This window comes from Euleptes europaea, chromosome 3 (genome assembly GCF_029931775.1).
Source record: "Euleptes europaea isolate rEulEur1 chromosome 3, rEulEur1.hap1, whole genome shotgun sequence".
NCBI classification, from domain to species: domain Eukaryota; kingdom Metazoa; phylum Chordata; class Lepidosauria; order Squamata; family Sphaerodactylidae; genus Euleptes; species Euleptes europaea.
Window position 1 is genome coordinate 117,323,721 of NC_079314.1, and position 13,041 is coordinate 117,336,761.

General features: G+C 46.5%; 1 protein-coding gene across 1 annotated transcript; it reads right to left on the bottom strand.

Moving 5' to 3' along the window:
- Positions 1-12,091, bottom strand: MTPN (myotrophin). The gene is made up of 4 exons (XM_056847272.1): positions 11,944-12,091; positions 5,002-5,115; positions 4,059-4,142; positions 1-175 (listed from the first exon to the last, which is right to left on the bottom strand). Exons 1-4 carry the CDS (start codon positions 12,013-12,015, stop codon positions 89-91), a joined length of 357 nt encoding a protein of 118 aa, XP_056703250.1. The 5' UTR covers positions 12,016-12,091; the 3' UTR covers positions 1-88.
- Between the last annotated feature and the right edge of the window lie 950 nt (positions 12,092-13,041).

Genomic DNA, 13,041 nt, shown 5'->3' on the forward strand with positions numbered 1-13,041 from the left:
TGTAGCGGAAGAAGCTGGAAGATACAAAGAGTGACAGACAGGCAGCAGTGTGAGGCCACTAGAGAAACGTGACATCTCAGTCCATCCGTCACTGGAGGAGCGCCTTGATCGCCTGATTGTCGGTGGCTTCCACAGCCGTTAGCCCGTCCGGTCCTCTCACTGTCTTATCGGCACCCTGAAAAGAGAGGACAAAAGTGGCTGTCACTCTGCGGACAAGGCCCAGTTGCACACACCATCAGCACTTTCTCACAAGGAGAACTACATTCACGGTTACTTCGCTTATATAAGTCCCATAATTCATAAGGATATCATCATCCTTTACACCCAAACAATCTTTTAGCTTTCTAGTATATGTTTCACTATAAGATCAGTTTGAAAGTACTGATTTTTGAGAAACCAATTTTGAGGAAGTCCACAATCCAATGCGCGTACTGAGCTGCAGGTGAAGCGATGACAAAGTTTCATTTTGTCTTTACAGCCAAGATGGAAATACTGGTTCATCTCAAACATGCTTGAATTCATAGTATTTTGCAATTGCCTCTAGATCAGGGGTGTCGAACTCCATCGTTAACGAGGGCTGGATACGACAATAATGTCACTTGGTTGGGCCGGACCACACCTCGCCAGCCCAAATCGAGAGGTGTGTGTGTGTGTGTGTGTGTGTGTGTGTGTGTGTGTGTGGCTGCCTCAGCTGGCTCACGGTCCAGATAAGAATTCTCAAGGAACCAGATCCGGCCCGCAGGCCTTATGTTTGACACCCCTGCTCTAGATAAAATGCCCATTCAAACCAAGCCTATCCCCCAGCCACTGAAACCCAGTGCACAGTTTTAAAGCTTCTGACCCCTTGACTCTTTTCCCGAGGCGCACAGCCTGTAGCCTACAATGGCCAGCGAACGAAGACTTGCCCAGATATGTTTGCTTGGCTTGCTTAAAAGCATTGTCTTCATTTTGGAAATTTCTGTAAGCTGCTTTGGTTCCCTTAGGGGAGAAGAGCAGCATAGAAACTCTGTAATAAGTAAATACATTTTACTCCAAGGATCTTGGGTCTGTTTCGGCAAGGATCTCTCTCAAAATCCACATGGTATCTGAAGGCCAACAGTGGAATTCAAACAACACTGGCCCCTCCACCTACACATGACCTTCTGAAGCACACTATAAAATCAGACTTGCATATAATTTTCTTCACTCCCACTTGCAGCTACATAAAATACTTAAAATGCTAAGCTACTTAGCAGTGAATAACTGCCACTTGCAGTCTCTGAAAAGGCAGTCAACTATGAGTAGCCACTCATCTTCGTAATGTGTTGAAATACACGCTAAGCACAAACAGAAGGTCAGAAAGTTATTTCAGGGATTTGTACCTCAAACCTGTATGAAATAATTCTTGCGATGACAAAACTGAACAACTGAAGCACAGTAAAACAGCAATAACCAAAACATGTGATCAACAAAACAAAAAGTTAGCAGCAGCATGAAAAGAACAAGACTACGCAATATTAAAAATGGGCAAACGTAACTTAAAACAAAGCAGATTGCTTATGAGCAGAGATATATACATACACAGGCAAACAAACCCCACCCCCAGCCAGAAGATCAATGCGATAACGTGTCCCAGTCCAGTTTCAAACAGAGGGAGTGGGAAACAGAATTGGGGATTGTAAGAGAGCCAACGTGTTGTGGTGGTTAAGAGCGGTGGTCTCTGATCTGGAGAGCCAGGTTTGATTCCCCACTCCTCCACATGAGCAGCGGAGGCTAATCTGGTAAACTGGATTTGTTTCTCCACTCCTCCACATGAAGCCAGCTGGGTGACCTTGGGCTAGTCACAGCTCTCTTAGAGCTCTCTCAGCCCCACCTACCTCACAGGGTGTCTGTTGTGGGGAGGGGAAGGGAAGGTGATTGTAAGCCAGTTTGATTCTTCCTTCAGTGGTAGAGAAAGTTGGCATATAAAAACCAACTCTTCTTCTTCTAAGATGGAGGTGTTCCGCCAGGCGTATGATTGAGGGCAGTGACTGCTTATACAACCTCTGGCCTTCCTCTCCCCCACCCCCGCTGATCTTGTTGGACCCTCCCTCAAACTCCCCCTACCCCTCTCCCTTTGGTCTTCACTTTACTATTTTTCCCCCATCAGTATCACTGCTTATTAGGATCTGCTCATCCCCCCCCCCTTATGGTAATACTGAAAATATTGGTTTCAAATCCACATTCGAGGAGAAACTTGGTTAGGGCACCACCTGTTTTAGTCTGGATTTTTCTAGGGTTTTAATGACGAGGAGAAAAATAGATTTTATTCTTTTATCAGTTGATGCTGTATATGATTTTGTCATTGTATTGAAGTATTGTAAGCCGCCCAGAGCCTGGCTCTGGCTGGGAAAGGGCAAGGTATAAACATAATAAAATAGATAAATAAATAAATTAGTAAAAAGGTATGTTCACCTGGTGCTGAAATATCCATGCAAGGCAGATGCCTGAGAGAAGGATGTTTCACACCTGGGCCAGCACTACTCAGAGGGCCCTGCCCTGAATCATGAGGGAAAGTAAGCAGGACCTCCAAGGATGACCTGAATGGCTAATGGGGAGGGGCTGTGGCTCAGTGGTTGCACACAGAAGGTCCCAGGTTCAATCCCCGGCATCTCTAGTTAGTGACTAGGCAAGTTTGTGATGTGAAAGACCTCAGCCTGAGACCCTGGAGAGCCGCTGCCGGTCTGAGTAGACAATACTGACTTTGAAGGACCAAAGGTCTGATTCAGTAGAAGGCAGCTTCATGTGTTCGAGTATGGGGGCAGGTGGTTCTCCAGGTATCTTGGTAGCAAGAGGTTTAGGGCTTGAAGGAAGCAAGTGTTTGAACTGGTCCTGGACTTAGCCAGGGAAATATATCAGGAAAATAAGCTTTGTAAAGTGTTCAGAAGAGACTGGAACCTTCCAGAATTCAGCAATTTTAAAAGTTAGAAGAATTCAGCAAGCAGTGGATTCAACATTTCACTTTCAATCACTAACCTTAAGCAAAACTAGAATCCTCCCTGTACCAGCAGGTTCAAAAGGGCAACGGGCAAAGGGGCAAGAAGTGAAGTGGCTGCGTGTGCAATGCTTTCCAAAGACCACACAACATACAGAGAACTGCCAGATTTACTGGAGCCCCTCCAAATTCATTGGGAGGCTCACACAAAAGTTTTCAGAAGGGAAAAGTATGGCATCTCTCATGCAGGCACCCAAGTATGTGGGCGAAACATTTAATACTAAGCCGAAATGGCATCTCGCTTGATACCTTTTGAAGAAAAGCAGCAGTAGGTGAAAGAAAGATATTTAGGCTTCAGCACAGAAAGCCGCATGGCCCAATCCTAGTCAGAGGTTTCTTTTGACACACTGACACGGGCTATAGAGATGTACGAAGAACTCCCTTTTAGCAGCTCCATCATCCTGGTATTTATGGGTACGGGCTGTTCCATCAACGACAATGGAGAGGTTTACTCTAGAACGGACAGCCTTTCCGCTGAAACTGCTGCTTGGGCCCCTGGGGAGCCCTGTCCGGCACAGTCTGACACTGGAAGTTAGAGCAGATGGACTGAGGGGGCCTGATCCAGCACAGCTGTCCTATGATGTGCCAGAGATTGGGTATGGGAAGTTCTACGTGCCAAGCACTCATTCAATCGCTGAGCTCCTCCCCATAACATTTCAGGGGGAGGGTGCTAGCCAGTTAGTACAGAGACAAACCCCACACAATTGAAAACAGCTACACCTAATGTAACGGGCTTTGGATGAGGCCACTCAGCACTGACTATAATGAAATGACTTTTCACTGTATAAAGCTATTGATTCCCACTTATCTAAAATGCAGCTGGTCATTCAAACTGGGCATGCTGGCTCATTATTGTTTTCCCTCGTCTGCTGTCACCAACAACCTGGTTGTTGCAACGGGTAAGGGGGTTCAAGTTCCGTCATTTCTGAGAGGGTCCCTTATTCCAGCCCTCCAAAACAATCACCAGGACGTCCTCATTGCGGGATGGAGGTCTTAAAGTGGTCATGCCAAAACCCTATTATTAGGCAGCCCCCCTGGTTCTCACCTTGGACAGGAGTAGCTTCACACAAGATAAGTGGTCTTCGTAGACTGCTGAAAGGAGTGGAGTGATACTGTGCTTGTCTGGAGCCTGGAAAGAGAAAGACCAGGCTGGATGTAAAACACTCAGATCGCTACCTGGAGTAGACTGCTTTTATAATACGCTAATAACGTCATAGGGGTTATTCTGAAAGGGCATATAAGAACTTAATCCAAATAAAACAGTGGCCTGTATCTAAGACACAACCTGAAGTTTTAAGGTTTGGGGAGAGGGGGAGGAAGTTTCCATTAATTTCCCCCTCCTGCTACTGTAGCTCACTGAATCTCTGTTTTTGGGGGTCAGAGGACCCACCCGCACAAACAGCCATGGGGACAAAGTGAGGGTTTGCAGCGGAAGGGGAATTGGTGGAAATCATCCTCTCCCCACACATTGAAAAATTAAGTGCCCTCAAGGCTCAGAATGTATGGCTGCATGCAGGCCACTGGTATCCTACAAACAAGATGGGCACACTGATATCCTAATGACGAAGCAGATCGGCTTATTCTGTACTTGGTCCGACATGAGCCATTCTCGCAAGGCATTCGTTATGTAAAACCACAGGAGAGGGGAATGAGCATTCATGGAGCTGGTTTGATACGCAGCTGAATCAAACTAATCGCAGTCACCCAGATTAACCCGATCAGTTCTTTTCAATTACCAGGAGGACTAGCCAGGCTGGAGAATGAGTAGCTCTTAAAAGCAACAAATGTCTTAAGAGACCGTTGTTGCTCATTGCATATATACTCATTCCACCATCTCTTTTAGTACACAAAGTTTTGAAACCACACAAAACTCAGGATAAAACGGAAGAAATGGGGCTATGAAGCCCGTACGATCTCTAAAAAACCTGCCTCCAGTTAGTAATTCACACTGAGTGTTAAGCAGGGGCAAGTGACTGCAATCAACATACGTTAACATCAGCTCCTTTCAGCAGAAGGAACTCCAGAATCTCCAGCTGCCCACAGTCCGCCGCATAGTGAAGAGGTTTCCGCCCACCTTCCAGTGTCCGATTCACATCTTCACCCTTTGACAGGAAGAAACATCCGTGAGAACTCAAAGCTACATTTGAAAACAAGGATCAGCTGGGTAAGTCATCCCTCAAGCCAGACTTCAGCAGTCCCTACTCTCGTGTCCCACACTCATTTCAGAGATCTTCCAGCAATAGAACCACATCTGAGTTCAAGAATCAGGATGAATGGAGAAATATTTTTACCAAAGAAATAGTCTTCGAAGTGTTAGCCACAATACAGTTTTGTGTTTTCCTTCCTCTCTTTCAACCACCCACCTCTTTCCTGGCTGCTAGTCAGATCATGTCACCTAGTTCTTCTTTGGCATTACCAGGTCCACTGAATACGTTTGACATGGCTACCGGCCTAGCAAAGAATGTTTCTCTCTTCCCACTAGAATAGTTATTTATGAACTAAATATTCCAGAACCAGCCTTTCAATGGTTACTGAAATGCGTAAGTGCATAGGGTTCTTTTTTAGTTACATCCTTCTCGTCTCCAAGCCATGGTGCTTAGCTTCAAGTTAAGGACACAGTAGAATAATGTCTTGCAATAATTCCTTCCCAAGGGCAAAGAAGTGATCTCCACAATCAGCTCAAAGCATTCTAAACAAAGGCCAAGAGCAAAAATGAAATAAGCACATGCACCTAAGCAAAATGTCATCTGCTAGCATCGTACTGAGGCCCCTGCAAAGTCACATGTCAAACAGCCCAGAAGCAGGACAACTCTAGGGCAGGGGGGCCACAAGCCATTATTTAACAAAGAAGGGGGGAACTGCAGAACAGCGTTTTGGCACCAAAATCATAGCGTGTCATATAAACACCCTGGTCTGACAAGAGGATGTACTGCAGAAGGAGTTAATGTAAGACATTATTCTACTATATTCTTGAGTTGAATCACAAGTTAGTAAGACTAGATTTTCATGATGTAAATCACTAGTCAGTAAGACTAGATTTAAATCATGGTTTTCTACTTAAACATCACTTCTCATGAAGTTGTTTCATTTGGGCCACCAGGCCTAGCATTTCTTTGTAACAGTGTTTGCATTTTGCACACATGCCTGCCTTACCAATAGGTAGAGGAACGTCATTAAAATATTCCCAAAGTGGGTCTCTTTTAACAGCCTGCTGCCAATATAGGTTTTCTCCTCCAGGGAGAGAATCATATGATAAACCTCATGCCGTACACACAAAGATCCCAAGATGTGTGGAGAATTCTGCTCAAAAGGTTTCACTATCATTTTTACTGCTTGCCCCTTCCTCCTCACACTTAGCTCCTTGTGCAGATCTATTCCACTCTAAACAATCTTCTATTCATTGAACTTAGCACTAAGAGGTATGGGGCTGATTCTATGTACATAGATTTGCAAATGATCAATGGGATTAAGGTACTTTTCTCAACTGTATGTTTTATAACATTTTTGCCATGAAGAAGAAGCATATTATCTCTGCACAAACATTCAGTTTTGAAAACTGAAAAAACCACACATCTGTGATAATTTCTTTTAGATAGAAAAAATGCCCAAAATAATCTTACAGAAAGCTCTGGAAGAGCATGTCGTCAAGAATGGACTAATGCAATTCATTTATCAAAAAAATGTAAACATTGCATCAATATACAGCCTCATGCTACATAATTAAAAACTAATCCTTATTTCATCATGAATAACCTTTGGACTATAATGTATCTTAAACGGAAAACTATCTTTAGATAGGTTTTGCCTCAAGAAGCATTTTATTTTTAAAAATCCAATTTAAATTTTAAATTTTTTTATCTACCCAGGTACATCATAATTCACTTATCCCGAGTAATAGCGTATTTGTTACAATTAATAAGGAAATGCCAAAATAATAGAAGTAGTGCCACAGAATCAATCCTGCTGTGTCTACACCTTTTTTTTCCACAATTCCCAAGAGGAATAGCAGTTGCCGATCTTCCCCCCACCGGCATTTCCCCAGGGTTCACTGATACACAGCCAACAAGAAGTGGCGAGACTGTTCTTCTGGGTGGAGAGCCACCTGTAGTCCTTAAGAACAGAATATATCAAGGTTCACTGAATGTACAAGCACATGGGTTCAGCCAGAGCACAGTGAATCAAGCAGAGTGGCTTCTGAATCCATGAGTGTTCTGGGGAGTGTCAATGCACTTCAGACATCCCCAGGTGGATCTATTCATCTGCTAGGAGAACAATGAGCTGCGGGAGATTCTTCACTCACTTTTAATGCCATCAGGCAGAGGAGATAAATGCCCTGTTCAATTCCTTGGCCTTCTGTTCTTCTTCATGCCTTCTTTCCAGTCCTATTACTTAGTCCAAGGTGACACACAAGAAGTGATGTGTATGGTGCTGGTGCCCCAGAAAAACTTGGTTTTACAGCCTCATGGATCTGACAACTGTCCTTGAAAGCTTCACGTCTTCCCCAGCATTCTCAAGGTCCAATCTCCTACCCAGATCCAGACCCACAACAGACACCCTGTGAGGTAGGTGGGACTGAGAGAGCTGTGGCTAGCCCAAGGTCACCCAGCTGGCTTTGTGTGTAGGAATGGGGAAACAAATCCAGTTCACCAGATTAGCCTCCGCCACCCATGTGGAGGAGTGGGGAATCAAACCCCGTTCTCCAGATCAGAGTCCACCACTCCAAACCACCGCTCTTAACCACTGCACCATGTTGGCTCTCATTTAATTTTTCCTTATTGTTGAAAGTATTACCGTTAGTAGTGTCAGCTCTTCCAGAGATCTCAAACAAATGAGACACAGATTATGGACTATCACCAGCTGCAGAAGTCTCTGAATTTAGGAAGAGGAGTACTCCCTCCCCTCAGAGACAGATAGTTCAACCACATTCCTGGGAGGAAGTATCCAGATGTGTTAGAATGCCCTTCTCACTCTCATGCAGAAGGAACCTTCACAGTAGGTTCAATAGTTGGTTCTCAAAAAGACACGGAGGTTCTGAGTTGGTCATATTTAGAGGAGAGATGTTGTGGGTCAAAGCAGCTAGTTTCCTGAAGTCAGCAACACAGAATACTGTGGCACCAAAGAAGAACCACACATCACTACAAGTATATGTGGTATGCTGAATTTTAGAGCCCTGTTATGGAACCAGAAGAGGTTTCCATGGTAATGGGAACCATAACTTTTCTTCCAGAGAAAGGCATAAACATTTGTGGGATCTGGGCTCTTGAAGCCTTGCAGGGGGAGGGAGTTATGTTTAAAGCCCAATAGGATGAGAGGAAATAGAAAGATGATCCCTCAGCATGTGAATGCCGGCTACCTGAACAAACCTGACAAGCAGATTTGGAAACATATTTCTGTCATGTGCAGTTATGCAGGGCAGAGGCTAAGAAGGGTCACTTTTCTGAGGGAAAGAAGAAGAAGAGCTGGCTTTTACATGCTGACTTTCTCTACCACTTAAGGAAGAATCAAACCGTCTTACAATCACCTTCCCTTCCTCTCCCCACAACAGACACCCTGTGAGGTAGGTGGGGCTGAGAGAACTGTGACTAGCCCAAGGTCACCCAGCTGGCTTCATGTGGAGGAGTGGGGAAAACCAAACCCACCCACCCCCGCCCAGTTCACTAGATTAGCATCTGCCACTCATGTGGAGGAGTAGGGAATTAAACCCGCTTCTCCAGAGCAGAGTCCACCACTCTTAACCACAGATCTTAACCACTACACCACACTGGGAAAGGAAACACGACTGAAGGTGCACATGCCACCTTCTGTAGGCTTTCAAGGAGTGGTGACAGTTAGTGTGGCTCTGGGAACAGCAGGCAGGGCCATTTGCCTTCCTCTAGCGGCTAGCCAGTGTCCCCATTCATACAGAGACTGAGGAACACATGAGTGGTCAGGCGAGTCCTGAGGCTCATCTGAGCCCCACTCAGGAAATTCAGGGCTGAAGCGATCATAGCGACCAAACCAATCCTCCCCTTAATCCAAAATGAGCTGTAAAACCAACAGAGGCACCTCTCAAGTTATGCAGGCTGAAGAAAAGTTACGGTCACGTTATCCTAACTGGAATTTGGCCTTCCAAAAGGGCATTTCGGTTCTTGGAGCCTCTACACTCCCACTTGTAACCCACGCAGTCAAAGATGCCAGAAGAGTAGCCAATATATGTGCCTTGCAAGCACAAAGCCTGTGAACAATGGTTTTTGGGAGCCAGAAAGGAAGGGGGGGAGAGGACAGAGCTTGGAAAACTACTGGGGGAGGCAAAGGATTACAAGGAGGGAAGGATCAGGAAGCACAGCAACAGTTGCTATCCATGGAAAGTTGATCGGCAGACAGAGATATTATGAGGCCTTACTGAGACCTTGAAATTGATCGGGTCTCTTGTGATGCAGCTTCAGCGCCAGAGTGCATAGGTCACAAAGAACAGCAGACATGATACGCGAGAACATTGGGAACGCGTGGACACAGCAACTCAGGAGGGGGGGGGGTGACTTTAAAAAATCCGGCTGGTCGAACGCTGTTTTCCATACAATGGAATTAGACCTACAGTCTACCTAACTCAGCCACCTGCTTTGACAGTGTCAAAATCTTCATGACGCTGTTACGACAGATGGTCAGCACACGACTGGAGGGAGAGAGAGACACACAAGAGTCTGATTCTGAAGCTCAAAACGATGCACCAGTGGAGGGGTTGTGGCTCAGTGGTAGAGCTTGGCATGCAGAAGATCCCAGGTTCAACCCCCGGCATCTCCAGTTAAGGGGACTAGGCAAGGAAGTGATGTGTAAGACCCCGCCTGAGACCCTGGAGAGCCACTGCCAGTCTGAGTAGACAATACTGACTCTGATGGACCAAGGCTCTGATTCAGTATAAGGCAGCTTCATGTGTTCATGTGTGTGATTCGCCCAGAGCTTTGCCACTCGCTGCTTGCCTTCTGCAGCTTCTCTTCACAAACCACTTTTCATCTTAGGAGAGATACTGGAAATTACCTTCTGGCAAAAAGGATTTGGGGAGAGAAGCTAAAAGGAGGCAGGTGGCCAATGTGGGGAAAGGTCAGTTCTCCCCCGTGGGCAGATTTTGCTGTTTTGAAAAACATAATCAGACACTCATTTTAATGGGTGGAACAAGGGCTCTCCTTCCTTATAAGCATATGCATAATGCCTTTCCCATAACAATACTTAACTGCAGCATTCTCTCATATCAAACACGTGTTTAAATTCAGGAGCATATGTAAAAGATGGAGAAAAGGCAGTAGGATCACTGAACTATATTTTAAAAACCTTTGGTAAAAATGAAGACAAGATATGAGGATGCAAACAGGACAGGACATTTTTCTCCAGGTTTAACGTGTGGAAATTGTCAGCTGAATCATCTCATGACATGGAGCTAAAAAAGATCACCTGGTAAACAACAACTCCATTACGGCTCTGTTAAAAGGCCTTTCCCCCCCTTCAGGCAGTTGGCGACCTGGCAACCAGATGTATACCAACCTCTAAACATGAAATATTCTATTTAAACAACATAGCTAACCCTTGCCACCTGCGCAAATCTCATCCCTTTAAAAAATCTTCTAACCTAGAAGCGGTCACAGCTTATAGCAGCGGCACATGATAAAGAACTTCCTTTTGGCAGGCCTGAACCTTCTGCTAATTAAGTTTATTATGGGTGACCTACATTTATAGCCCTGAGGCAGAAAACAATTCTCTCTCTTCATCTACTGCATGCATTAGTCTATAAACCTCTACAAATTATAATTGTGTCGGAGACAAAGTGCAGTCTTCCAAGCTACTCAGAAGCCAAGATGCCCCTGCCAAAATGCCCACCCCTCCACACACCCTCTCATGTACCTCTGCAAATATAAGATACAGCTAATGAAGTGAGCGCTAGGTCACACACACAAAAATCAGATCACAATAAATCTTTCAGCCTTTTAAGGAGCCATTGAGACTCCAACCCAGCTTTACCAGAACAGGGTAAGAGAACACGCCTATGCACCTACCTGCGCGTAAGCGGAGCTGTGTAATTCTAACTCGGGACTTGCTTCTAAGTAACCCTGGGCAGAGTCGCAAGGGGACACAGCTACCACCCTGGAATTTCTCCGTCTCCAAGCCCAATCCTAAGGCTCGGTTACTCAGAGTAATCTCCACTGAGGGCAACGGGCTCAAGCAAGCCTGGCCTGTAATTACGAGGACAGCTGCAAAGGGCAGCTAGTAGAACTGCTAGATTCGAGTTGAGCAGCACCATAGTGACTAACAGGAGTAAACTTATTGGTCTCTTCAAGCCCTCCAAGTTGGCAGTCATCACCACATCCTGGGGCAGGGAGTTCCGCATAGTTAAATTGTGGAACTCCCTGCCCCAGGATGTGGGGATGGCTGCCAACTTGGAGGGCTTTAAGAGGGGAGTGGACATGTTCACGGAGGAGAGGGCTATTCATGGCTACTAGTCAAAATAGATACTAGTCATGACGCATCCCTATTCCCTCTTGGATTAGATGAGCATGCCTGTAATAGCAGGCGCTGGGGAACACAGGTAGGACAATGCTGCTGCAGTCGTCTACGAATGTGCGCCTAGGATCCAGGTTCGAATTCTCACTCGTGCCCTGGAAGCTCGCTGGGTGATCTTGGGCCAGTCCCACGCTCTCAGCCTGACCTACCTCACAGGGTTGTTGTTGGGAGGAGAAAATGGGGGGGGGAGAGGAGAATGAGGCAAGCCCCTTTGGGTCCCCACTGGGGAGAAAGGCGGGGTATGAGTGAAGGGAATAAACAGAAATGGTTCTGCTTCTGGGACGTTCTTGCTCTCGCCCCCCAGCCCGCTAAGCGGGGTGAGGGTGAGAGCCCCGCCCCTTCGCCTCCCCCTGCACGCCCGCCCCGCGAGGAGGGCCGCGCCGCCGCCGCCGCCGCCTCACCTTGGCCACGTAGTCCTTCACCTCGTCCAGGTCGCCGTTCTTGAGGGCCCACATGAACTCCTTGTCCGACATCGCGGCCGCCGCCCTGACAGCGGGCGCAACCAGGCGGAGAAGGGCCGGCGGCGCTCGGGCGGAAGGGGCGGGGACCCACCGGAAGCGGCCGCGAGAGCGCCGCCCCCAACGGCTGCCGTAACCGTCGCCCGGCGGGCCCCGGAGGGTGCGCGCGCACCCTCCTCAGGAGGGCGAGGGGAAAAAAAAACCTTCCTCGATGACGTTCTAATTATTATTATTTTTAAGAGTGGTGGTTTTCACTCCACTTCTGCTTTTCCAGCCTCTTTTTCTGAGGCAAGCCGGCGGGAGTGCGCGTGCGCCAACGCCCGCTATCCGCCACGCTTCATTTCCCCCCTATGAAGGCGCTTGTTTGTGCGCACGCGCAGATTAGAGAGTCTCGTTGCCCATGGAGAAACGGCTGAATTACAGTTGATATTCAAACTAAAGTCAATGCATTTACCTGGGCTGAATAAAAACCTTGCATTCATGGCCCATGACCAATGCTGATTTCTCTACACCCATCTCTCTCCTGGACATCACAGACTCTTCTGCATACCACACCTAATCCCATCACGCCTGCTATTCACATTTACATACTGTTAACATTTACATGCTAATGCTTGTCTGAATTCACTCTCCTCTACTTAAAGACAGATGGATTCACATTCTAGCTGTATCTGAAGAAGTGAGCTGTGGCTCACGAAAGCTCATACCCTGCCAGAAAATATTTTTGTTAGTCTTTAAGGTGCTACTGGACACTTGCCCTTTTCTAGTTGCCCATGGAAACGAGAAAGATGGGAAGAAGTTTGCGTATATTAATCCTGGCTGGAGAAGAGTAAAAGCTGGATCTACCCAAGATCCCCAGAGATCCTTTTTTCTAAAAAACAAGTCTCCCCCTCTCTGCACACTAGCAGTAGAAAAGAGTAGGAGTCCAGTAGCGCCTTAAAGACTTAACAAAATTTCTGGCAGGGGTATGAGCTTTCGTCAGCCACAGCTCACTTCTTCAGATACCTGAAGAAGCAGCTATCTGAAGAAGTGAGCTGTGGC